Source organism: Pseudorca crassidens, chromosome 3 (genome assembly GCF_039906515.1).
Source record: "Pseudorca crassidens isolate mPseCra1 chromosome 3, mPseCra1.hap1, whole genome shotgun sequence".
In the NCBI taxonomy this organism is placed as follows: Eukaryota; Metazoa; Chordata; class Mammalia; order Artiodactyla; family Delphinidae; genus Pseudorca; species Pseudorca crassidens.
In genome coordinates, this window is record NC_090298.1 from 76,522,250 (window position 1) to 76,548,530 (window position 26,281).

Below are 26,281 nucleotides of genomic sequence, written 5' to 3' on the forward strand. Positions count from 1 at the left end.
ATTATCAGATTAACCTGGATCTGCCTCACTTACACACTTCCTTCGCTGAAACTTGAACTCCTGGGAGATTTATGAACTCCTAGGAGATTATCAAGATTCTCTACCTTGCAGGGAGTTGTATGAAACAATGCATTTTGCGGTCACAATATGCTTTATGAAAAGTAATATTATCTCAGATCACTTTGCAGACTTTGAATATGTTCTTTGTTCCTTTTAAGTATCTTATATCAAATGAGATTCCTCTTTCTCAACTCCCGTAACTTTTATGCACAATGTTCCTGACATCTGGAGAAAATTTCTGGATATCAAATTCAGATGGATAGCCTGTCCATCAAGTGGTCAAAACTGCCACCTACTGGTCAGTCTTCAAATCTATTTTTCAGTTCACCCAAGCATTGCCTTACCATGATAAGATCCCTTGCTTCAAAACAGTAAAGATCAATTATAATACCAGACTTACAACAAAGCTCATCCTGTCTAGGGTGATCCAAAAATACCAAATTGCACAAACCTGCCAATAAAGTCATCCCTTTTCCCAGCGTCTCTGTCCCATGCAGTGATATCAATGATTCCGCCTCTTTCTTCATAGAGATGAAAATCAAATTGTTCTCTCCACTGAGGATTCAAAGTTTTTGGCATAATCTGGAAAACCAAAAAGTCATTACTATCTCCTCAATATCAGTCTTAAAAAATTTAACTTGAGATATAAATCAAACTTTATGTACTATCTAGAAAAGCATGTGAGCTTCTAGAAATGACGGAAATAAGTCATTAGATCCCAGCATCTTTACTACATGTTGTATGAGAGAACCCAAAAGAATGTGTCCTGAAAACCAACAGGCACCCTCTCATTATTTTGAGTAACAGATAACAGATATGAGCTACATAGAAAAGGCAAAGAGTCTGTAAGTGGAATAGCTCACTCAGATACTAGCATTTATTTTACATAACCAGTTAATACACAGATATAACTCGTAGTCTGTCATCTTATAATAAAGGAAGATGAGGATTCCCAGAGTTTTTTTCCCTCACTTCCCACACACATAAGAATTGCGAGCTGAATAATGAAGAAAATGGACAATGAAGTTCTGTGGGAGAAAGAGGAAAAAAAAGTAATTTCGGGGTGGTCAGGCAAACTTTTACCTTAAAATTATAGCACTGATGTATCATCCCAATTTTATACATGGAGAAACTGAGACCTGAGGTTTAAGTGACCCACCTACCGTAACTAGGATTTAGTAGCTAGACGCTAACTCAAGTCTTTTATTAGAGCTTCAGATCTCTTTCCCCAAAGCACTATGCCAAAAATGTTTGTGAATTAATATGTTTGTGAATTAATATGAATATGTGTGTGTTGCATATATAAGAAAGATATCTTATCTGACGTGCAATTTTGTAACAATTTTGTCAGATAAGACACCTGAATCAATGAATCAAGTGACTCATACTGATGTGTTTTAAAATTCCATCACCATTGAGTTAGACCACATTCATATTTGTTTCCCTACTCTTTCTTTTTAGCAGGAGGGCCTGTAGCGGCCTTTTCTCTTTTTAATGTATGAGAGACAGATCTTCAGATGTAAAGACTTTGAAAGCAATGAAGTATGTTATGTGCAAAGGTAACGCAAATGAATCACAATTTTTAAAGTTCATAATCTGAAATTAATCAGCAATAGATCATGGAAAGAAAGAGCAAAGAGAGACACATGTCCATAGCTGGGTTTCATATTTCATACCTAAAGAGCAGAACTATAAAAATAAGTAATGTTTTAAGCCTACCAGAACAGGGAAATAATGTTAATTGATAAAAGACAAGATAGAAGTGGTCACAGGTACCTATTTTTGGGATCAGTAGTTTCTTTAAAATGTTATTATTAAACCCATGGCAGAAAAAAAAAAGACAGCACTGGATGGATGGTATGACAATTCAAATGTCTCATAATTGGGTTCAGATGAACTCCTTCAGTATTTTGGAGAGTGGTCCGTCTTACTTATTTGGCCAAAAAAGAACTTAAGCTTTCAGTTTTCTTCTGTAGGATTCTCTTCCCTATATGATTTCCTATAGGTCAGAAGTGATGCCTTCCCCTTCGATGTGGGCACTTAAGAAGGTAACCGATCAGCCTGCTAAGAAATCACCTCTGTGATATTTCTAATACAAGATGGGTGTAATCAGTTGTCCCAAGCTGTCAATGAATACCAGCTAAGAAGCTGACCATTAAAGAGGCTGTATTTGGGCTTCCCTGGTGGCGCAGTGGTTGAGAGTCCGCCTGCCGATGCAGGGGACACAGGTTCGTGCCCCGGTCCAGGAGGATCCCACATGCCACGGAGCGGCTAGGCCCGTGAGCCATGGCCACTGGGCCTGCGCGTCCGGAGCCTGTGCTCCGCAACGGGAGAGGCCACAACAGTGAGAGGCCCGCGTACCGCAAAAAAAAAAAAAAAAAAGAGGCTGTATTTGGATGCAACACAGATAAATGTAACTATCACTATATAACCATGACTACTATGACCTTTACTAATTATTATTATTTCTGTTAATAGTATGGTAGTGATATGAATATTTAATATAATACGTTATTACTAATAATACAAGTGTTATTACATAATATACTTACTACTGCTGCTACTTTTCCTCTTCCTTCCGCTACTACCGTTTACTGAGTATTTATTATGGGCAAAGCAATATTCTAAGCCCTTTACATGAATGACACATAGTATTCAATCTTCTCAGTAACTTTATTAGGCAGGCATTATTTTAATTCTCATTCTCACAGATGGGGAAATGGGGGTATGGAGAGGCAAAGTAACTTGTGCCATGGCACACTGCTGTAGTGGCAGCAGGACCTTGGCCCTCTGTTTTCTAAGTACATTTTTAAAACCTTGCAATCTGCATTGGTGCAACTCAGTTTGAAAAAATGGTTCAGAGTAATGCACAAAGATTTTTCATACATGTCAAATAGTGCTATTTGTAGTACTTGTACTAGTACTAGATGCAGTAGTAATAGTAGCCAACATTCTTTGAGCACTTTATGTGCCAGGCATTGACTTAGGTTTGCTCCGGCTTTTTTTTTTTTTTAAAGAGATTAGTATTATTCCTAGTATTAATTAATTAATTAAATTATTCCTAGTATTATTCCATGTGATAGGTGAAGAAACTGAGACATAGAGAAATAGTTTACCAAAGGTCACATAGTACATAAAGTAAGAAATGCAATACAATTGTTAGCACTGTTGCCTGACATGATGTTGAAAAGTAGTTCTGTAAAGCATTAAAAAAGTGTCTAGTGTTTTCACGTCTCAGAGCATGGCTATTAACCAACCACTGCCTTCCAAGCACTGATGGAAACACAAAAGAGATAGGTCACCTTGCTCTTGTACTTCTGATGTCCAAGCCGGAACTTCACATAGGGGTCACTCAACCCATTTGAATCCATCGCCTTGAGGTCTCGCCCCTCAATCAATGTGATGCTGACTATACCTCTCCAAAGATGTGGTTTTCTGTGTACGTCTGACAGACGTAAACTTTGGGTCTGAAACTTGTGGCAAAGGAAAAAAGAATTAGATTACTGTGTTTTAAACCAAAATACCACATTTGGCGTTACTCTTTCATCTGTTATAGTTTTTCAAAAATAAAAAATATGCAGTTACAATTTTTTAAAATAAAAACAATTAACAGATTATTAGTTATTATATAATTATTGATAAATATGAAATTATCTCATAAATTTAAGGTTGTTGTGTAAGAGAGGTGTGTGCTCAAAATACAGTCTACTTCAACTCTTAAAATTACATGTAGATATTTTAAGAATATCACAGAATATTTGCATATGTGTCAAATATGCCTGTCTAAATATGTATAAATAAATATAAATGTAAAAGGCCTCATCCACACTGTGATATGTAATTTTTAATTAGTAACAGTTTTTTTGCTGCTTCAAAGTTTTTATTATCAAAAATCATAATAAACACATCTAGCATTTGTCAGTAACAGTTTTTGAAAATTTTTTTTCGTGTTACAAGTGGATTTTACAGGCGGTTTTTAGTTCTAAGATTAGTTTTAAGTTCTGTTCAGACAATTTTAAAACTTCTTTATTGCCACAATAAGAGATAACTGAGTTTCAGCTCTCTAAAAAACTACTTAAGGTACCACAGAACAGAGAAAAGTCAATATGCCCTCCCGAGATAGCTTGCTTATGCCTGAAACTTGCATCACAAATTTTAAAAATTACATATGTGATTTATATTGGCAGGTATGTTTCTGGATTTAGTTCTCTAGTATTTGAACATTTTCTTTAATAACTTTTAATTGCTCAATTCTAAGTCACAGTACTCAAGCCAGTGAACAAACTCAGAATTTTTAAAAATCAGCAAGTCTAAAAATGCCATATAATCTCTTGAACTAAATAGCATATAAAACAAGCCAGAGAAAGTAGCTAAAATGTTAAAGATCTTTTCAATCTGGATCCAGAACCAAGGAGTATTATAAAAATTGCTGTTTTTTTTTTTATGTTGTCAAGCACGTTTTCTTCACTTATAGTGATTTCGTGAAGAAATTCAATGTTTCTCTCAACCTCAGAGTACTCCACTTCTAAATTATGGATTAGCTCTACTTTTGGCCTAATTCCTTCCACACTAAAGTGATAGTTTATTTTGTATAACTCCCCCTCCCACTTTGAATTCTTACTTTTTCCCCACACCATCATAATGGCATAGCCATTTTTTATTTATCATCAAAAGTCATGCATTTCAGGATGCTTATTAGGAAAATGAAAACTATATTCTTCGAAAGATAATACTTTTAATATTTGAACATGTCCATGGAAATCTTTCTAAATCACATTGCGTATTTCCCTGCCTTGGTGATCAGCAAATTTTAAACACCACTTCTTGGTGGCTCTGCCTTATTAATATCAATACAGGACTTTGTCTACACATCCCTCACCTCTGTGAGCCCAAGAGCAGTGTCACCTGTGTTCTGAAGAGAAGCCAAGGTTACATGCAGCACCTGTAACTTCCAAAGGACTCCATACCCCACTTCAGTGAAGCCCCTCTGCTCCCATCTGTTTTATATCAATACATTGGGTTTCCACATTGATTTTGTTTGAACCAAGGATTTCTCAGATTAAAATAATTGTTTAGAATTCATGGCACCAAATAATTTTCAAGTTTTTTTTTTTGGTTCTAAGATTTCATGCTACTTATTTTATATAATGCAGCAATCGATTTCAGTGCCTATCTATCTATCTGACTACTGCTGCTCTTGAGACTCCAACAGCAGACTCTAGAGAATCAGGTTCTCAACTATGCATCTGAAACTTTTGTTAAGGGGTATGAGTGGCAAAGAAGGAAAACAAATTTTTGGCAAGTAAGAAGAAATAATTATCTTAGCAAAGACTAAGGAGTTAAAAACTACCCATTTATATAGAGCTTTAGACTTTGAAAGTGCCTATATATACATTACATAATTTGGTTTCCACTAAAACCCTATGAAGTAGGAAGGCAAGTCCTGCTATTTCCATTTTACCGATGAGGAATTTGAGGCTCCAAGTGGCTGGGCTAATAAATGCTGGATATGGGACCAGAATCCAGTATTTCTGACCTTTATTCCGAGCTTCTTCCAATATTGGTCTTTAGGGCAGAGACTCTCCCCGAGGTTTCAAAGTAGTCATGAGTTAAGTACAATGTTGCTAGAGGGTACTCTTCAGTTAGGTGAGTTGCTTATATTTGAAATGACATTCGGTCTATGTTTTCCTATGTGGCTAATACATGGCATCACCTTCCACTTCTCTGTCATACGAGCACATGTATTCATACTTACAACATTCCAGCTTGCAGATGGATATACTTAATGACATATCCTACACACTCTAGCAGCACAAGTCATACACTGCACTCATCAAATAACAGTTGGGTACAATCTAGGTTACACAGCAACTTCGGTTAGCAATGCTGAGTTAGGTTCTTGAATGGTACCATGTCTGAAACCCTTACTTGCTCTCTCCTCCTCCCATTTTTCACAGGAGAACAAGAATTTTACTTTTAAGATGAGAAGGAATGCTTTCCATGGGATCCTTCATGCTTGCACAGAAACAGAATGAACTTAATGGAGGCTTTACCTAGTGCCACTAGTTGTGACCAAATGCTTTTCTATAACCTGGAAGAACATTCCCAAAACGACTTGGGAAGCTAAGGGGTGGGGGGTGGAGGAGGGGAGAATATTTCTTAACAAAAACAGGGCTAGTGATTGTGGAATTTAAGGTGACCTGTATAAAAGGCTAAAAGGAAAACAAAGGTTGGGTTCTAAAAACATACTAACCAAATATCATTTTTTAAAGTGATTTTTTTAAAATTTATTTTTGTTAAAATGGTACTCTTCTAAAAAGAGACTTCTTAATTCAGCTGTGATTTGACCAGCTACACAGTCATGAAACAGATAAATATTTAGTTTGAGTGTGAAGAACAGGAACTTGAAATAAAATTATAAGGTAAAGGGGGAAGATATAAAACTTAGGCTATTGGGCTTCCCTGGTGGTGCAGTGGTTGAGAGTCCGCCTGCCGATGCAGGGGACACGGGTTCGTGCCCCGGTCTGGGAAGATCCCACATGCCGCGGAGCGGCTGGGCCCATGAGACATGGCCGCTGAGCCTGCGCGTCCAGAGCCTGTGCTCCGCAACGGGAGAGGCCACAGCAGTGAGAGGCCCGCGTACCAAAAAAAAAAAAAAAAAACCAAAAAACCCCCAAAACTTAGGCTTTCAACAGGAGAAAAGACAAGGGCTTAGCATAAATGTCTACTTGCACCTTTCTAGCAATTTCTGACTATGTGACTTGGGCACATTGCTCCCTCTCTGGGCCTCAGTTTTCTTATCTACGGTTCCAGACAGTACACCAGGCCCCCATGTACCAAGAGCACTGCTCTGTGTGAGGGGGGTGGTCAGGGGGGGTGGGGGGGGTCTGAATGGAAAAAAAGTATATTCCACAAACAGAGAAGATTTAGTCCACTTAAGATAGCTAATACTAAACTTAGTTTTTAAATCAAAGTTTTGGGGAACTCATTGGGGAACAAGTAGAATTCCACAACTAAAACAAACAAACTTTGAAAAGCACTAGCGTTAATGCTCCCCAACATAGCTTCTGAGTAACTTGCTGTTCTGGTTAAAGTTTCCTTCCTCTGTATAGCAAAGTTCTCCAAGTATGGTCCACAGCGCAGTGGCATCAGTGTCACTCAGGAACTTGTTAGAAATTCAGATTCTTTAGCCCCATCCCAGACCAACGGAATCATCAGCTCTGGATGCAGGGCCCACTGCTCTGGTTTAACCAGCCCTCCCGGGAGGAGGGGTCTGATGCGCAGTCAAGTGTGAGACCACCACCCCCCGCCCCTGTTTTGAAAGTTCTAAGGTACATGCACACTGGTCTTCTCCTATGTTCTAATAACTAGTATTAATTACTATAATCGTAGACATCATCCACTCTCTGGCATGGGTACTATATATGCTAATTAAAGTCCCTCTTTAGTTCTGCTTCCTAATTTACTGATGAGAAAAGCACATTGGTCTGGATATTTGGAACATTTAAAGAGAGAAATAGGAGGCCATTGAAAAATTATGTGGTTTAATTTATTATTTCCTTTGTTAATGATTTTTCTAATAGGATGTATCTAAATAATTAACTGAATAATTGATAATCGGTCAACCAAAAATTACTTATTGAGCACCTAAAGGGCAAGGAGTGTTAAATACATCCAAGAAATCCCTCAATAAAATTAACATATTACAGCTGGTACTTAGTCATCTAAGGTAATGTTTTCAACTATGTCCTTGTTGAAATAGGAGGGAAAGAAAAAAGAAGGGAAGAATAAAAAGGAAAAGCAACCCAGCTTCGAAGCAAAGAGCCAACTCCAAAAAGGAAAAAGTACTCTTTGAACTTTTAAAGCAGTAATTCCCCAGTTTTAACGGGCAATTTGTTGAAATCGCCAGGCCTGATCCTCCAGGATATGATTCAGTTCTTGTGGGCAGAGCTGCACGTGTTTCTCCAACATGTGCCCCATGTGGTTCTCATGCACACTGAAGTTTGAGATCCACTCTCATAAGGAATATTCGTCCAAGTTCAGATTTAATAAAGAATATCAAGATATCAGGTAATAATACAAATTTCAAAGTCTCAGGTAATTAGTCACAGACATGTATCTTTAGTAAGATTTTAGAATTAGTGAGCTGGCATTTTAAACAGAATATTAGTTTATGCACATTATCCCTTGCAAACGAATTCAAGACTTCAATCCCTTTTCATATACATAAAAGATGTTAGGATACGGAAGGGTTTTCAGGAGAGTAAGTCAGCCATGAGAGTTCACAGCTCATGTAAGCTCAGAAAACATAAACAAACTGGTTGAATTTACTTGTGCATTTTGGTAATGAGCATTCTGAAGCTCTGCTCTGCAGAAGCCCAGGACAGGAAGAGCAGTCCTGCCGCATGTCTGGATGGAAATGAATGATCAGAGCCGTATGGGAAATCTTTGGGCAACTATCAACACCTCATGTCAATCAGTTTAGCATCACTCTTTAAAAAATATTATTTGAAAAAAATATGAATTTGCTTCTCAAGTCACTGTCAGAAAATGTCTCCTAACACAGTGAAGACAAATGCCAATGCCACGATAGTTTCCAGCTCCTTCTTTAGTAACATAATGCTGCAGTGGTCAAGAAAATAAAGTGCAGAGATTGTATGGTGATGGATCCGGTTTGAGTGGTTTCAGGGTTTTATTAGTAGGTGTAGCAGAGAAAAGAAACAGAGCAAGAGAAATCATGGAGAGAATCACTTTCTCAAGTCTGTTGCTCCAAAATTTCTGGAGACTGTTTCCAATGTCAAAAAAGTGGTAAGGCTCCAGAAGAATAAATGTTGCCTGGACAGGCAATAACTATAATCATGTTAACTGCATCCCACATGTGAATCTTCTGTAACTTTTAACGAGATATTTCTAAAGTAACAGAGAAATTTTGCCCCACACAATACTTATCTTTGTTGCCTTTGCTACTAAAAAAATAAGCCTAAGTTCCCTTCACTATTAAGACCAAGAGCAGCAAGAGATGGATAAAAAAGATACAGATGAACAGGAAACAATGGAAGGAAATTATCATGGTGGAGCTAAAAGTCTGTATTAAATGACTTCTAGAGCAGCTAGACAAAGTTTCCAAACAACAGAATTATGATGAGAATCATCAGCTTTACTGATATCAACAAGGAGGACTGAATTAGGCCAGTCTGAAAGATGGGTTAGATCGCACAAAGAAGTAAACATGTATTGAGCAGGTATTATGTGCTGGAGTTTTCATAATCCAGTGTTTCTCATGACAAGTGTTTTTAAGGTACAGAAACTGAGGCACAGAGAAGATAAATACCCTACTTAACGTCAAATGGCTAGAGATTGGCAAGTCTGAGATTTGAATCTGGAATTGCTGATAACTGACGATTTTCCCCACTACATCTCAATTTGTGGACAGAGCCTATGAAGTTCAACCCCAAAAATGCGTTTAATTTGTACAGGATTTGTTGAAATACTCTGACTTATGTTTAGATGAAATATATCCCTGGGTATAGGTTACTAAGAAAGGCTAATCAAGGGCTTAAAGGAAGAAAAAGTTTTCGAGTGGTAGTAACTCTAGCATATATTGTTAAGCAAAACATATGAGAGTTAACTGTACTCTATAACCGTAGTCTCATTAAAAAGGTGGTGAAGTTATAGAATCTTTCATACAAATTAAGAACACGTCTATGTTCCAGTTCTCATTAATAAAGTTTACTAATTGCATTCCTTAAAAACTGGATCACTAATGATAAATTCCTATTATTCTAGATCCTGATTAAAACAGAGAACAAAACCAAAAAAGTCTGTTTAGACTTAACGGTGGCTAAAGGAACATTCAGTCATACCAATTTTCTCCCTGTTGTGTGCAAATAATCCTTGGCTTTTGTTATCTTGTTTTTTTTTTTTTTTTTTTTTAACCTGTGTACAACCTAATCCTTCTAAATGAGACCTAGACACTATGAAACTGGAGTGAAAGACATTGCTTGTGTCTTTACAATGGCTGTGTGTGGAGGCAGCCCTTTCCTCTATCTTCAGCACAGAGGTGCACATGCTTTTATTTAATCAAATGATCCACAGACACTACAAAGAAGAGATAATGACAGCCTGGAATGACTGTTTTGTGCTGCAAAGCTTGGAGCGTGGAGCAATTATTAGCTCAATCCCAGGCACAGGCATGTTCTATCTTTCCCTTTTCCTGCTGAGTTTATTCCAGTGAATTGCACCTGGATGATAAGTCCAACAAGTAGATTTGTTCTACAGTCCATCCATCCGCTCAAAGCAGGATTGCCTTTACAGAAAACCCTCCCAGTGCTTTGTCCAGCCTAGTTTGAAGTGTCTCATCTAATAATAAGGCTTCGATCCCTTTTTTTCTTAGAAGATGATTCACTGGCACTATAATACTTAGAGAAATTCTCCAGGTTTTTATCTTTAAACCTTCTTTCCTATTTCTACTGCTTCTTGATACAATTTACATTGTCAGGAAGGTATTTATGTTTACTTCAGATGTTCTAACTACCCTCTCTAAACTTAACTGGCCAAACAAATGATCTTAAGCTTTTACTATATTTGCTCAAAATATATACTAATAGAAAAGCACCATATAACTTGTAACCCTGTTGGTTTGCTGAAGTAATCTATAGGTTTCTACCAATGGTATGGTAAAGAAATAATGAGTCCTGTGTTTGACTTACAGAGTCATTTTTCGAGACTTTAAATTAAAAGTTAATTTTTTTTTCCTGAGGGTCTTACTTTCACACCTATTGATAGAAATAATACCTGAACTATTCTTGGGTGTATGTCATATACAGTTGAGTTGTTCAGAATGTAAACACTTCCGCAAAGGATCACATTCTTGTTTTACAAAGGCAATATCTCTTCTCCTTGGTCTGCAGGGTCTTCCTTTAACCATACTTCTGTCTGATCCTACCACAAGGTAGTGCTCTCACATAACTCTGGATTGTTCTCTATTCTATGCACTCCTTTTCACCCATTTCATATTACGATCCATTCTCCACTTTTTTGTATGAGGTATCTTGGCATAGCCCATCCTTCTCCATTTAAACAATATTAAAATCTCTCTTTAATTCACTACAATGCTCTCATAAGATGGATTGTTCAATTAGCTCTCAGTCATCAGAATCTAAATGTCTAGTCAATGGAGATAACTGAGAAGGAACTTAAATGTACTAAATATTTGAAAGAACTGCACTGAATTACCATCCTTTAATGGGAAGTTAAAAGTCTTTAATGAAATTCTGACTTAGAGTAATCCAATTGGCTTCACATTTTTATTACTCTCATGAGAAACACGATAATTGCCATAACCACTGCTTAATGTTTTGCATCCTAAGATACCATGTTTTGATAAATTATAAATGGCATGCTTTTGGAAAAATTAGAATATCCCTTTATCACTTTTCTTTCCATTATTCTGCTCTCAAGAAAATTAAGATACAGCAAGTAGCACTGACATTCGTTGAGCAAGTTCTCAACAGGTTTAGTTTCACTCGGTGTAACTCAGGTACTGTCTCCTGGACACATGTATTAATCCTTAAAAATAACCTGTTAAATTTTTCTTTCAAATCACATTCTATTTAATTCACGAAGCACACATAGTCTCTTCATGTAAGATTTTATCTGAGCTGTTAGGTTTTCTGCATATCTGAAAATGTTATGGGAAACCTCTTTTCATATACATCTCCTCTAAAAGTTCATCAGAATACAAATATTGCTGGGGCAAAGGTCAATGAGGCTGGGTATCAGAGTGACATTTGACTGTGAATATGAAAGATCACACTGATCTAAAGCAGACTTGGTCACTGATTTTCTGATTTTGTAAAATGGAACCTAAAATACAGCAACATCACAGCCCTGAAACATATCTACTCATTGGTGGCTTAAGGAGCTGCGGAGGAGAGGGTCACATAACGCAATAAGAATTTGAAAGGCTGTCAATGAAGACTAACTAAGGGGCACCTCTACTTATATATCGCATCTCTATTCATCAACCCCAAAAGGAACTCGAGTGCTTTAAGTCTTCACCAAAACATTTATTTCTATGACATTCAGAAAGAGAAATATTGGTCCTGATCATACCATTTAGGTACTCCAGGGCAATGGCATCACTTCTCTGGGCCTTAGTTTCCTCATTGGTAAAATAAATGACCCCGAAAGGTTCTGCTTTTATGACTCCATTTGTTTGTCACTCAATATATGCTCAGAAGAAAGACAATAGACCACTGTACTTCAGATACCAAAAAAGCTATCTTTTAAATGTGCATATTTGATATTCTAAAATAAGACAGTTGGGCTTCCCTGGTGGCGCAATGGTTGAGAGTCTGCCTGCCGATGCAGGGGACACGGGCTCGTGCCCCAGTCTGAGAAGATCCCACATGCCACGGAGCGGCTAGGCCCGTGAGCCATGGCTGCTGAGCCTGCACGTCCGGAGCCTGTGCTCCGCAACGGGAGAGGCCACAACAGTGAGAGGCCCGTGTACCGCAAAACAAACAAACAAACAAACAAACAAACAAAAATAAATAAAATAAGACAGTTTAAGAGATTGAGAAAGGTTAATAAAGAATATTTAAGGATGGATACAACCAAATGGGAAGTACTGATAAGTGGAAGACTAATTTGGAAGTAGAAAGTGAAAAGAAGATGCTGAAAAAAATCGTTTGAAAAGAAAACCCTTGAAAAGTAGTGTTTATGGAGTTGGTCCTGGTGGCAAGTCTTCAAAATGATCATGCTGCATATTTGCCGCATGCAGAACAGACACGACACAGAACACCCCTGAATTCTGCTTGGTTGGCATATGAATTTACAGTAATTGTGGGTCTTAAGAAAACAGAGAAAAAAAATTTCCCAAAAGCCATTTTCCATTTAAAGTAATGGGACAATTCGAAAGCAGTCACTCTGTGTGTTCATGGATAATGCATGAACATATAAGAGGAAATATTATTTTACCAACGATACAGAATAACATCAGTGAAGGCAGCCATCAGTAGACTGAAAGGAAATGAAGAGGCTATAATAATTAAAATGAGCTCACACAAATACAAGACTGCAAAAAAAAAAAAAAAATGTGTGTGGAGGAGGCAGAAGATAGATGTGGGTTTACTTGCTCACTGGTCAAGTCGATGTATGACTTAATCTAGTACCTGCCAGTCTGCTTATGAGACACTGCAACAAATCTTAAAATTCTAAAAGGAGAAATGTAGTTTTCAGTCATGAGCAGTTTAAGAGCCAAGAAAAGAAAATGGCAGGGTTTCCCTGGCGGCGCAGTGGTTGAGAGTCCGCCTGCCAATGCAGGGGACACGGGTTCGCGTCCCGGTCTGGGAGGATCCCACATGCCGCGGAGCGGCTGGGCCCGTGAGCCATGGCCGCTGAGCCTGCGCGTCCGGAGCCTGTGCTCCGCAATGGGAGACGCCACAACAGTGAGAGGCCCGCGTACCGCAAAAAAAAAAAAAAAAAGAAAATGGCAAAGTTCTATGAGTGTAGCATTTTCATTGCAGTATCTATTGCTAGGTAATCACGTGCCAAGTGTGAACATTCAAAGAAAGAGGGAAACTTTTGAAGGCAAAGCAGTGAGTGCATTAGTAAAAATGCATAAATCATTAGCAAAAAGGCATAAATTACGCCTTGCAAAATGCAGAATTAAAGCAGAGGAAAAGGATGACAGAACTCATTATGTTTAAGTCATGAAAGCGTAAATAACATTAAATTGCAATGGCACTGAAAACAAGTTCTCTGTGGAATTTTCTTTTTTTTTTTATTCAAAGCAAAAGCAGAGTTGCTGTTTTCTAATTCATAGGATTTTTTTTTCCAAAGAAAAAACACTATCTAGTATGTGTATAGTACAAGATCACTGTAATAGAAGTAAAATTTTCCCAGATAGATGAAACAGATTTTACAAGAAGGGACCCTCTAGACAGTGCCATCATATTCCTGAAAGATCTGTGGGCCTCTAATTGTTAAGAATCTGGGATAAATTTGGGCCCACAAGGAACTGATTTCAAAGCAATATGTTAAATATATGAAGTTCTTAGTTTTTAAAAATGAAGAGTGAGTCACCTAAATGACTTAGAATAAGAGTTAATAAAGAAGACAAATGAATACATCTCTCTGAGAACCTATTTTAAAAAGGGAATTTCTTAATTCACATTTAACTCTCAAAATAACTATTCAGAACCAAAAGTCAGGAACATTAATATAAAGGATTTAGACATTACCCTCCAAAAGAAAGACTTCACAGAGAAATAAGATCCAACCACTTCGTTTTCTGAGAGTTCCTAAAAATAAACAAATATTTAGCTAAATTTTGAGGTGTTTTGAGAATACTTGATTGGCTCAGCAAAATTAAGACAAGTGAAAACCCTAAAATTATATATGCTAAAGACACTTTGGATGTTTATAAACTGTAAGTTTTTTTTCTTTTTCTGAATAAAGTTTTTTTATTTCAATTAAAGTTTGTCTTATTCATATCTGATACAATGGTAGTAAAGTTTAGAGAGGATTATTTCTGTAATTTTAAAAGAATATACTTACCTCTTTATTAGCTGTTGATTAATATATCTGAGTCTAACATTTTATTTTAAAAAGTAGAACTGCTTAAACATATTTTAAAATTCTGAAATAAACCAGATAATATCCATTCCTTTTATCAAAAAAATTTAATACCACAGACCTTCAGAGCATTTTTAAAGAATGATAACAGAAATCTTATTTATAAACATATACCTAGTCAAATTTGGCTTAATTCCTTACTAAAAACTTCCTAGTTTTATGATATAACATTTAATATATAAGATATAAATTCCTTAGTTAACTGAAGCTCCCCCCAAATAATTTAAAAAATAAACGAATACTAAGAAAAGGTGGCTATTTAGTTGGAAACAAAGCAATGGATTCATATTGGACATTTTATTACTTAATCCTCAGACTTTTATAAAGTGAAACCAATTTGCCTTTAGGAAATCAAAAGCACAGTTACTCACTTTTAAAGAGAACATTTAAATTACATGCATCCTTTAAACTTTCATGTTTTGCATCCTGTTTCTGGGTGTCAGTTATGGTAATATTATGGGAAACTGATGACAGTTATGGGAAAGCATCAGCCTTTGACACTGTGATGTAGAGGAAGCCGTTTTGTAATTTATTTGATTATTCCATGATTTTGTTTTAGCAACTAAGATGGTAGTGGTCCAGCACCTCACATGATACTTAATTATGCATAGTAGGTGCTCAATAAATATTTGATTGACTGTTAGTCACATGGAATTTCATTTGCTTAAGGATATATATTTCTTTCAAAGTGATCCTTCCAAAAATCATATCAGAAAATAATAACGAACTAAAGTACTTTAGGGTGTGCAGCAATTTGAGTAATTTAAGTTTAGCTAGAATTATATCAGAGATCATCTATGCAATCTACCTGTGCTTTTTACATGAAATCTATTTCTTAATGAAACTAATTACATTTTCCTAAGTTACTTGTATACAGTTCGGTCAGGTAGCATACTAATGTCAGGGTCATCGAGAAAAAGTCTTGAGTTTAAGACACGATTTTACCATCACTAGAGTTATAATTCATTTACCCTTACAGGTATGGTTCTCATCTGCCACACTTCACACACTGTTGTATCAGTTTCTGAAAAGAAAATTCTAAAAAAATACACTTACATTTGGACGTGAGGGCACAAACCTTAGATGGAATGATTGCAATTTTTTTGATGCTATGCTACTGTTTAACTCAAAGAAACCTTATTCTAGCTTTTGGAAAAGATGCAGCTTTTCCTATTCTACTGCCAATTCTCTTCTTACCTTGATTCCCAGTTCTCTTTTAATTAAGCAGCATGCTTAGCAAAATGTGGATAAATTTTAAAGTATCATATGGAAGAAATTATTTCTCGAAGTTCCTTACACAAATAATTTCCCCAGAGCCAATAACACAAATTATTTAGCTAACATTGAGTTTTTTCTCAATGTTTCTCGATTGCAAAATGTGTTAAATCAATGTGAAAGTCTTGGCTCTAGACTTGACAGTTACAACAACTAAGACAACCATTTAGCATTTAAAAATATTGTTACTTCATTTAAAGTTTAGGTGGTCTAAGGTGATCTAATACTGAAATTGCACCAACTGCATACTCTCCATTCTTCCTCAGATGAACACCGAGGGCAATGATCTAATTATGTGATTAGTATGCAAAGAGCAAAATGAGATTGATGAATTGGCGGCAGGGAGGGGAGATTTTAATTATCAAGATTTAGAACTTACATTTCTCTGTTAAAATTTGAGAAACAAAAATACCAGTCACATTAGGATCCACTGAAGTCCCCAGGCTGTGCTTTTCATGCCATGTTTAACTACTTCTGTCATTATTAACTAAAATTTATATTTCATTTTACAACCCACATTGTCATGTAAATTTAGGTCTTTATTTCAAATGAAACAAGTTAATTTTCCTGTGGACCCTTTTGCCATTTATAGCTCTGATAAATATAAAATTCACAGCAAACTAGCCAAGGCCTTCTTTTCCCTAGAGTTTCTAATAATAACAATAACAGAAAACAATAATAATAAAACACCTGGAATTACGATAATGAGCTCTAAACAAAAGTGGTGATTTTAATATGGAGGGCAAGAAAAGCAGAATAAACTCTTCAAGAATCCCAGGGAAGACTTGTCCTAAATTATAATTATAGATATTTAGTTACACTTCAGTCTCCATCAAGACAAGAGGTTGGCAAGTGAGGGAAAGTGCCATTTTAAAAGTGCTAAAATTATAAAGTAACAACAAATGGAAACAGAACGAAAGCCAGAGGTATCAAGTTGATGAAGGAAAATAACTGAAGTTATTCTGAATGATGAATTGTTGAACTATTTCTGCTGAGGTTTTGAATTTATTAAGTAGCAAGATCCATTGGTAATATTGTTTTTAAATCTATTTTTTGCCTCGAAAAAACCAACAGACTAAGAAAATTTCTCCTCAAAGATCAAAAATCCTTCTGTCAATCTAAGAGTTAATGAGATTTTAAATTAAAAAATCTAGAACATGTATTCTTTTTCTCAGAGAAATAAAACTACAGTTCATTTTTTCCCATAACAAATGAATATGATGCTATTTTTCACCCTTCTATGTAAAATAAATCACAGAAATCTTCAATGTCTTTGCCATCAGACAAACAAGGATAGCCACTGAACTTTTATTGAAAGTGGTATCTTTTGTTAGCCTTAATACGTACAGGCCTTTAAACCCATTGCGTGTTATTTTAATTCAGCAATTCTATGACACTCAGGACATTCACAATAGATTGGAAATTGTGAAGCCTGAGATTCCAATGTCAAAGTCAAGCCAGGTAGCAGTATTATTACACAGCATGTTTTTATAGGTGTATAATTTCCTTTTATGAATACCTCTTTGGGCATTTAAGAGGTAAAAAATGAATAAATTCATAAGTAAACAATTTTCATAGACTTTCCTGGTCAGACTGCAATCCAGTTATCAAAGCTGTGGCTCTCGGATGCCTCCGTCAAGTTGACTAAGCCTATCGATGTGTCATTGAAAACAGGGATGTGAAGTAAGTAGAACTGCACACCGAAACACAATTTTCTGGTTCCTCAAATAGATGTTCATATCATTTATACTCATTAAACATAAATATAATCCCCCTGCCACTCCCACTGTCCTTTCAAATATTGTTGAAGGGAGAGAGACAAGGTCAGCTCCCCAGAGGACCCACCAGGCTGAAGCCTGGCCTTGCTTTGTCTTTTATTTTTTTTAGAAATTTTACCTTAAGTGTTTCATATGTGTGTGTATGTTTGTAGATATGTATATATAAATTCATGCATATGTGTGTATATATTGCTGTCAACCAGGGCTTGTCAACCAGTCCTTACAAAATTATGATTTAATTTCATTGTAAACATTTAGGGGGCTTTAAAACCAATAAATCTCCTCCCGGTCACACTCAATTTAACATATATATATACATACATATGTGTATATATATATGTATATCTAACATATATACATATATGTGTTAAATATATCTGATATGCATTATATGTGCAAAGGTATATATTATATATATATACCTTTGAATTAAAAAGCCATGTAATGTGTGAACGAACCCTTAGCTCCATCATCCTGGAGTCAAGTTATATTAGTTCCCTTCCCTTTGATCAGCCCAGAAAGGGTCTTGGGAAACCATCAGCTGACTTAGTAGCACACATTAGCAATGTGAAGGCCAGTCTATGACCCCAAATTAAACATCTTAGAGCTAGTACGCAGGCATTATGGAATCCATCTTCTGCCTGAGATTACATTTTGTCCTTTCACTTTGTGCCAACTCATCCAGATTCTCTCCCCAAAGGACCCACAACATTTTAAAAATTCAACATGAGTGGTCAAATAAATGTAATGCCATTGTTACAGAAATCCCTGTAGTTATGAATTACAATACATAAAAATGTATGATATCTTATACCTATGGGAAAACCCTGTCAAAACAGCAAGAAAAAAATCATCTCAATATAAAATTTAATTATGGCGCCATGTATTTTGAGGGGATAATCAAATATTTACTGACATTAAGCTATCTCTATTTTAAATAAACTTACTACAAATTTTAGGAGTGTAATTAATTGAGGTAAAAATACAGTCCTTTAGAATGCAAATGCTCATGCTATTAGCCCTTTGTTTATTGCAGCATTGTGGACTCTTATAAGCCCTAATTATGAGGTTGACTTTATAGCATTTCCAAATAACAGAAATTTGGGGGGACAAAATTAATAGTAAGTATTTTTAAAAGAATTTTATATTTCCTTCAAAAACATGTAAGCAACTAATTTTTTCAAATACATAGGCAGAATCATTTGAAATGAGACAGCAAAGAAAAGCCATTTTGGTCATTCACAGTTGAGAAAGTCAATGACCAATAAGATTTTCAGTTTTTGCAATTTTTTAAGGATCATCATCTACGTATTATCAGGATATGAGGTCTTTGTAGAAAGGACATGATAATTGTTAAATAATGACTTTTTTCCCCACTATGTCTGACTGTGTGAGACACTTAAAAATGTGTTAATCTGTTTCTCTACCGTTTCTTAAATTAAAGCACTTAGAGGTTTTCACTGATGCATTTTTAATGTGTCATCCAAGGTGTCAGGTTTAACTATGCCCTGCAGACTTACAGTGTTGAGAGTGTTCTCTAGTTTAAATTAACAATATCCTTGCCAAAAGTCTTATTATAAATTGTCTCATTCAACTAGTGAATAAAGTGTTATAGTTCATTAAAATTATGCTAAGTGATTAAAATAAAATCTTTATAAAAAAGATATATTACTAAAAAAATAAGCCATCAAGTAACAGAAGATATGCTAATGAGATGTCATCACATAGTCATATTATATTATTCAAAGGATGAACTCTCTTTAAAACAATTTTCAACTGTTATTGTTGAGAATAGAAATTGCAATGTGTATGTCTTTATATTATCACAATGGTTACTTCTCATAGAATTAAAGTGATTTATTGAAAGCACATAAGTTTATTATCATACCCACTGATAAACTCATTCTTCTATGTTAAAACACACACAATGTAGTATAAAATCATTTCTGCTTGCCATCTATAGAGGCGATTATTTCATTATTTATTTTCCATTTTTTGTTGGACCCCCACAGAATTTATTCACAAAATTCATATACACCTTCTCTTCCAAGCTCATGAAACTTTCTTGTTGAATAATTTAGCCTTATAATAAATTATCAATGATAAGCTTCTTCTAAAGAATAAAATATTACAATAACTCAAAACATCATCATTTCTCTGCCAAAATGCATTTTGTCACCGAAGTATAATACTTTGACCAGGATAATTATCCAGTTGCCCAAGTTTATGGAGACATCGATCCCTTCCTTCTTAAAATAACATTTTTCTACAACAGCTGAGTGTGGGCAGAATTAGAAATGTGCACAATGGAAAGTGTGCTTGTGGAAAACCAGAATGAATGTTTTAAAGGATGCTACTATCCCCAAAAGAGGAAACACTACGGAATCCGTAATTATTTACTGGCTAACACACCATTTAAATATAGCATGTACTTTATACATTCTTCCTTTTCAGGGGTAAGTTTAGGTGTATTTTTTTCCTACTCATTATTAGGTGGTAACACATGTACTCCAAATAATATCTAAGTCTGTCCTGAACAGCAATTACTCCTCAAGTCGGCTCTTCACCTCTCTTGTTTTCATTAGTAAATACAACCCCACATTATGTGATTGCCACAGATTAGATTTCCATAGCAGAAAAAATCTGCTATCGGCAAGACAATGAAAATGAAAAGCAGATATTTAAGTAATGGAAAATTCCATAAGCTGATGAAATTGTATACAGGGGAGATGTGCATATTAAAAAGCTAACAATGTCAATAAAGCACTTCCCCGCTCCATGGTTATATCACTTCTGCAAAAAACAAGCAAAGAAAAACTCCATACTGGAGAGAATATCTAACAACACTATCTGACTCTATTGAAGTCTTTGCCACAAAGTGTATAATTCTCAGATCTCACCTTCACCGTGGGTGCTCAAATACAGGCAGCATACCGAAGCCCTGCTATAAAAAAGTAGACCTCATTCCCAGAAACCAAGATTCCAAAGAAGAAAATGACCTATTTATATGAAAACTTCACCTTTGACTTTGAGCATAGTTCTATCAAATGTAAAATACTTGTATTTAAGTGTCATGCAAATAAATTATATTCTCTTTCCAAAAATAAAAGAGGAAAAATCTCACACAAGAATCTTTAAGGGGAAGGCTGAAATCATTAGAAAAGGGATGCATTTCCACAACACAGTAACACACGCAACTACACGTACAGTCATTTATCCCTTAGTTTCTCAGGAAGCACAATTTACTTGAACATTGTCCTCCCTCCTTCAATCCCTGGAGGAAAGAACTGGGGGAGCAGTCTCATTGTATGTGAAGGATGGCGGACTAGGTGGTAATTGAAATTTCAAACTTTCCCTGGATTTTGAATTTAACACTCTGCTCTTGTAACACTGATATGGATGAATACGGCATATGTTTTAGGGGACATTGACAAACTGAATGAATTATCAGGTATTCAGTACGTTCTCAATGGAAAAAAAAATGATTTTTTTCTACACAGCATTCAATATCCCCATTAAACTTTATAAAACTGAAAATCCCTTAGGCTAAAAACCCAAAAGCCATATTACCATGTACACTAAAATTAATCTCCCAATGAGTGCAGTTAGACACAGGGAATTCTGTGTCATCAACGACCAGCTAGAAAATTCACCAGCTTGAATGTACAATTGGATTATTAGTAATTAAAAACTCTAAGAAGTTTAGACATAAAAATAGTAAAGAGTAGATGTTTATTTATTTATTTATTTATTGTAGATCAAAGACATGGATTTATGTTGACTGAATTGATCCTTAAAATTAAATTTAAATATAAATTAAATGAACTATTTAAAGAAGAATCTTTATGTTTGTTCTTTTACCTCACAAGAAAATGGATTATTCCCACTAATACTAAAAACTATATAATATCCTGTTCTAGCATTACATGTTAACTACAACTGGAAGAGAGATATTGCTACATATTAATGGATTACAATGTTTTTACATAGATATAGTATAAGATAGACACAGAATGAAGAAAACCAAATTACCTGAATTTTTAAACATATATACTTTCAAGATAACACTAATTCTGAAGTACAATTACAAAGAAAAAAGTGTAATACAAATATGAACAGTGCAAACATTTCTTTAAGATTGTTGAAATTTTATTTTGGCCTGTAGAAAACATAGTGAACAGTAAGCCAGAAATATTCAGCAATTTTCCTTAATAAATGTTTTTAATTTTATTAAAACAATAAAGGTGATTTTTAATGTGGACCTGACCTTTCTATGATCCAAGTTATCTTTTGGTCATTAATTCTATAACAACTGGGAAGAAAGTTTTTACAGTAAGAAATACTTGTTAAAGCAATTAAGACATTATCATAACTAAAAAATCATTTTGATAAGTATTTTCTTAATTCACAATAATGAAAGTGACAAAATCAAAGAAAAATTTAAGTAATAGCATGATTCAATCAGAATGGAAGAAAAAAGACTGTCATGTTCCAGGGTCTAAGAAAATGAATCACTATTCAAAAGGAATACCAACTTTTAAAAATAGCAATTTGAGCAAAAAAGATTTTCACAAATAAAATCCCTTTGATTTATTCCAAGGAGTAGTCATACAAAAGTCAGTTTCATCTTGATATTTATTTGTGTCCAAGAGTGGTATCACCACTGAACAAATTAGAAGCTTAGTTTATATCTTATATATTTTACAAGTTATAAGAAGAGCCAGAGCTTGGTAAGTTATAGGATCCATAAACTCCTCTCACTCCAAAGAGCTATTTATTTCTTGAAGTGAGAAGAGAAAATGATGGAAAATTGTTCTCATGATACACTCCAAAGATGTAGCAATAAAGGGATTTTTGAGTTTAGAAAATCTTAGACTCAGTTTTCAGTGAACAAAAAACAGTAAATTACAGGGATCTTCCTTCTCTCTGGAGTTGTCCCTACCCTAATGCCATTATTTTATACCTGATCTGGAGCAAAGGCATTTTCTAGACCCTGTGGTACAGAGAACAGAAACCAGATGTTGCGAATGATGCTGAGAAGTGACCAGAGATTAGCAAGAGGATGATTTGGATGTGATTGATCAGTGTGATTTCTATTTACTTAAAAAGCATCACATGGTTTGCTTAAAGTTTATGGGGAAAAAAAACAATTGAAGAGTGATGAAATCCTGAGGTATAGTTTAACAAGGTATGAGAGAGATTGGGAAAGCAGCTGATAGTGCTTCTCAACAAGAAAAGCTGAAAGATCACATGCTAAGTGTTACCTTACTTGATCTTTTCCAACTCTTCCTCATTAGCATTGTCTGTAAATGAAATAAAGCATTTTCATTATCTTATCACTCAAGTACAGGACAGGGCAGCCAATTGTTTTCTGGAGGAAGCTTGACATTTAAACAGCAAACGGTTTCCAGCAACAATTATACAAGACAAAAATTGTTTTTCACGTACACGCAGCTAGAAGAAGCACCTTTAACATTCAAGCAGTCTTTCTGGTAAGAGTTCATTTCCTTTATTCTTTTGTACAAAGAGATGGGACAGTATATTTTGAATAGAATGGAAAATTTGAAATATCTTATTGATAGGAAAAAAACACACTAAGTCTCCCAATTAGCAATTGTTACTTTTGGTGGTGGAGGCTGATGATGTGCCATGACTTTACAGGGTGTATAATAACTTTTCTCTTCAAACTCATTCAAAGTCCGTTGCATTGGCAGCATCTTAGAATTGTCTCTGCTTCCAGTTAATCTTTAATTACATCAGGGTTGACAAATGCTTTCAACTGAGAAAAAGTGCTGCATATCATGATGGCTATTAGTGGATCTTCCTGCTAAATGTTTAGCCATGATATATCCTTTAAACTAGTTTTTTTGTGTCATAGTAAGAGATATTTATGACTTCAAGTTTTAATTAAGGTTGATGGAGATTTGTGATGAGTGCCCAAGATCACTGGTCTCTTGCATAAAGTAACTCATAAAAATCCAATGGCTTTTAATTTCCTCTCCAGTTTAAAAAAAATTCTCAATGAACACTGAGGTATTAACTTCCTGATAACCTCTTTACCCTCTCTTAGCTTTATCATTACTTTTAAGGCAGATGAGGGAATATCTGGAACAAAGAATACAGCTTATAGAAATGCTTGCCATATTTATATATCAAGGAAGTACACTCATGCCTTTAAGGACCCTATCTCCTTCAGCAAAATTCACTATAAAGCAAGACCATTTCAGAAACCACTCATAAATTACAAAAATACAAAAAAGGAAAGATTTTAATATAAGAGTAAGTCGTTTAGTAGGCAACCTTTGGCCTAAACCAAGACAAAGGAATTATGTAGAGGTTCTAGAAGGGGAAGGGAGAAATTTCATAAAATTGTCAAGGTTAAGGATACATTCCTCTTTTCTGCAGATAGTGGTTTTATAGGTTACATTTTCTCTATATACACCCTGTGTTAGATATTGACCAAAATATGGAAGAGAAATAGACTTCCTAAGGTTACAACAGTTCCCAATTTTTTTCAAATGGAGTCAGGAACTGCAAAGTATTATTTTATATTTTTTCTAAGTACTAATGTCCAATTTATTCTGAAGCAAAACCCACCATCGAGTTAGGGAGATGGACGTTTAATAGATGTTCGTTGTTGATGTTAAATGAGTTAGTCGTCGTCATCACCACCACCACCACCACTTTCTCATCACTAAAAGGCAATTGGACACGAAATACTTTTGTGGTATGCCACATTCATAAAAACTGCCCCGTGAAGAGTCAGGCAATAAATTTTCAACTTTCTCAGAAAGCAGCGTTTCAGTGAACAAAGAATGATAATTCCTAGGGACAATGTTCTGAGTCAAATTAGGTGAGAACAATTAACATAAGTAAATCAAAAAGGAAAATCTCTTAACTCATGGCCATTTATCATCATCAACTAGTATCAAAGAATCTTACAAAGTTCCATTTGGTAAGAAATGCTACTATGAAAAAGGGGCTAAGAACATGAGGAAGAGTTGACTCTCAGGGCAACACTATTCAATATTACACAGATTCACTACTGCTGGTCAAAGCCACATCCCCCCACTCAAAACTACTGCACGCGATTAACCTTCCACATGTAAAGCAAACTATAGGGTTGGTATTTTTCCTGTCTTTCAAAATCAGTCTTACAAACAAGATGCATGGTATTATTTTTCAGATTGGGACACTGATACAAACAAAAGGTCAGTGATTTCCCTACGTACCAGTATGAAAGATTTGGCAGTTACAGGGACCAATTCATTATTTTCCTGGTTCAGTTTCTAGGAAACTGGGTTTCTAGGGTTAAAGTAGATTCAGTAAAACTGGAATCAGTATAAAAGTTTTCTAAAAAGTGAATTTAACAGACATACTATTAACATTGTTACCTTTACTAACTGTGGGACACTTAGAGAAGAAAGATTGGGGAATGTTAAAAATAGGGGATGAAGCAAATTATAGAAAAATAAGATTTATTTTTTGCTATTTGATCTTAACTTCAGCTGAGAAACATATGAATTTGTTTTTGAAAGTGTCATTATCTAATATTATAGTACCTTCAAATTCTTTATTAGCAACTCAACTTTCTTTGAAGCCCAATAAATGGAATAAGTAGCATAAAAATATGGCCTATGAGCTGCAGAACTGATTATGTTTTTAAAAGATTCCACAATCTCAATCCATTTTTTGCTTTTCCCTTTTGTTGCAATGATTTTTTTTTAGGCAATTACATGACTACTATAGATATAAAAAAAAATCACAGAATGGCTAAATACTATGGTAGATACATATTATAAAACATATATATTAACTGTTTATAGGTGGATATTTTTTCAAATGTTAGCCTATGGAATAATTCAGAAATTTTTCAAAAATAAACCATAGAGAAAAATATATTTTTTGAATTCACTAAAGATCAACTGAGGTTAATTCATATGTTTCTTAAAAGTTTTTACTTTTTATCTTTAGCCAAGCAATTTGTTAGGTCTAGGTTATCTAAGAGAGTGTGTAACACAAATTAACTCACTTTTATTTCATAAATCCTCCAATGAAGAAAGCTGTGGATTGAACTCTGCTAGAAAAAGAGCCAGAAAGAACTCAAACACACTATCAGACCAAAATACCATATATATAGGACACACATATATGCACTACACACTTTTGCAGGATCAAACAAACAGGGCATGCATTCAAAACAATGACAGTTGTGTCATGCAAGTCATCAACATGCCCCCCAAGAAGATTTTGGTTTCTCATACATACAACACTGAAAATTTAAAAATATATATATATGTTCACATCTGGAATCTTTTAAAAAAGACTCAATCATGACTCAATGGAGAATATTTTAATATAAGCAACTATGAAATACTTTTGCTATGACTCATATTTACTTCTTAATTAGCTATAATTAGATGTTCCATGTTTGAGGGGCTTTAGTAGATACAGTAGGCTGGTAGGGTTTTCAACTTGTTCTTCATTTTTACTGAGTTCTAGAACTGGCAATCCACACAAGGAGAAAT

The 26,281-nt window shown here is 35.1% G+C and overlaps 1 protein-coding gene across 15 annotated transcripts in view; it reads right to left on the reverse strand.

Moving 5' to 3' along the window:
• MCTP1 (multiple C2 and transmembrane domain containing 1) overlaps positions 1–26,281 on the reverse strand; it is a 541,379-nt gene that overhangs the window by 221,356 nt on the left and 293,742 nt on the right. For 8 of the 15 annotated variants that reach the window (XR_010942040.1, XR_010942041.1, XR_010942042.1 and 5 more), the window contains exons 6-10: positions 25,786–25,833; positions 23,018–23,056; positions 14,307–14,366; positions 3,363–3,533; positions 512–642 (exon numbers count right to left, since the gene is read on the reverse strand). Coding sequence is in view for 12 of the 15 variants with exons in the window: in XM_067731247.1 (XP_067587348.1) it covers positions 512–642; positions 3,363–3,533; positions 14,307–14,366; positions 23,018–23,056; positions 25,786–25,833 (449 nt within the window). In the remaining 3 variants the exon portion in view is untranslated. The remainder of the gene's footprint in view (positions 1–511; positions 643–3,362; positions 3,534–14,306; positions 14,367–23,017; positions 23,057–25,785; positions 25,834–26,281) is intronic. The other 7 variants (XM_067731245.1, XM_067731251.1, XM_067731240.1 and 4 more) reach the window with 6 other exon arrangements.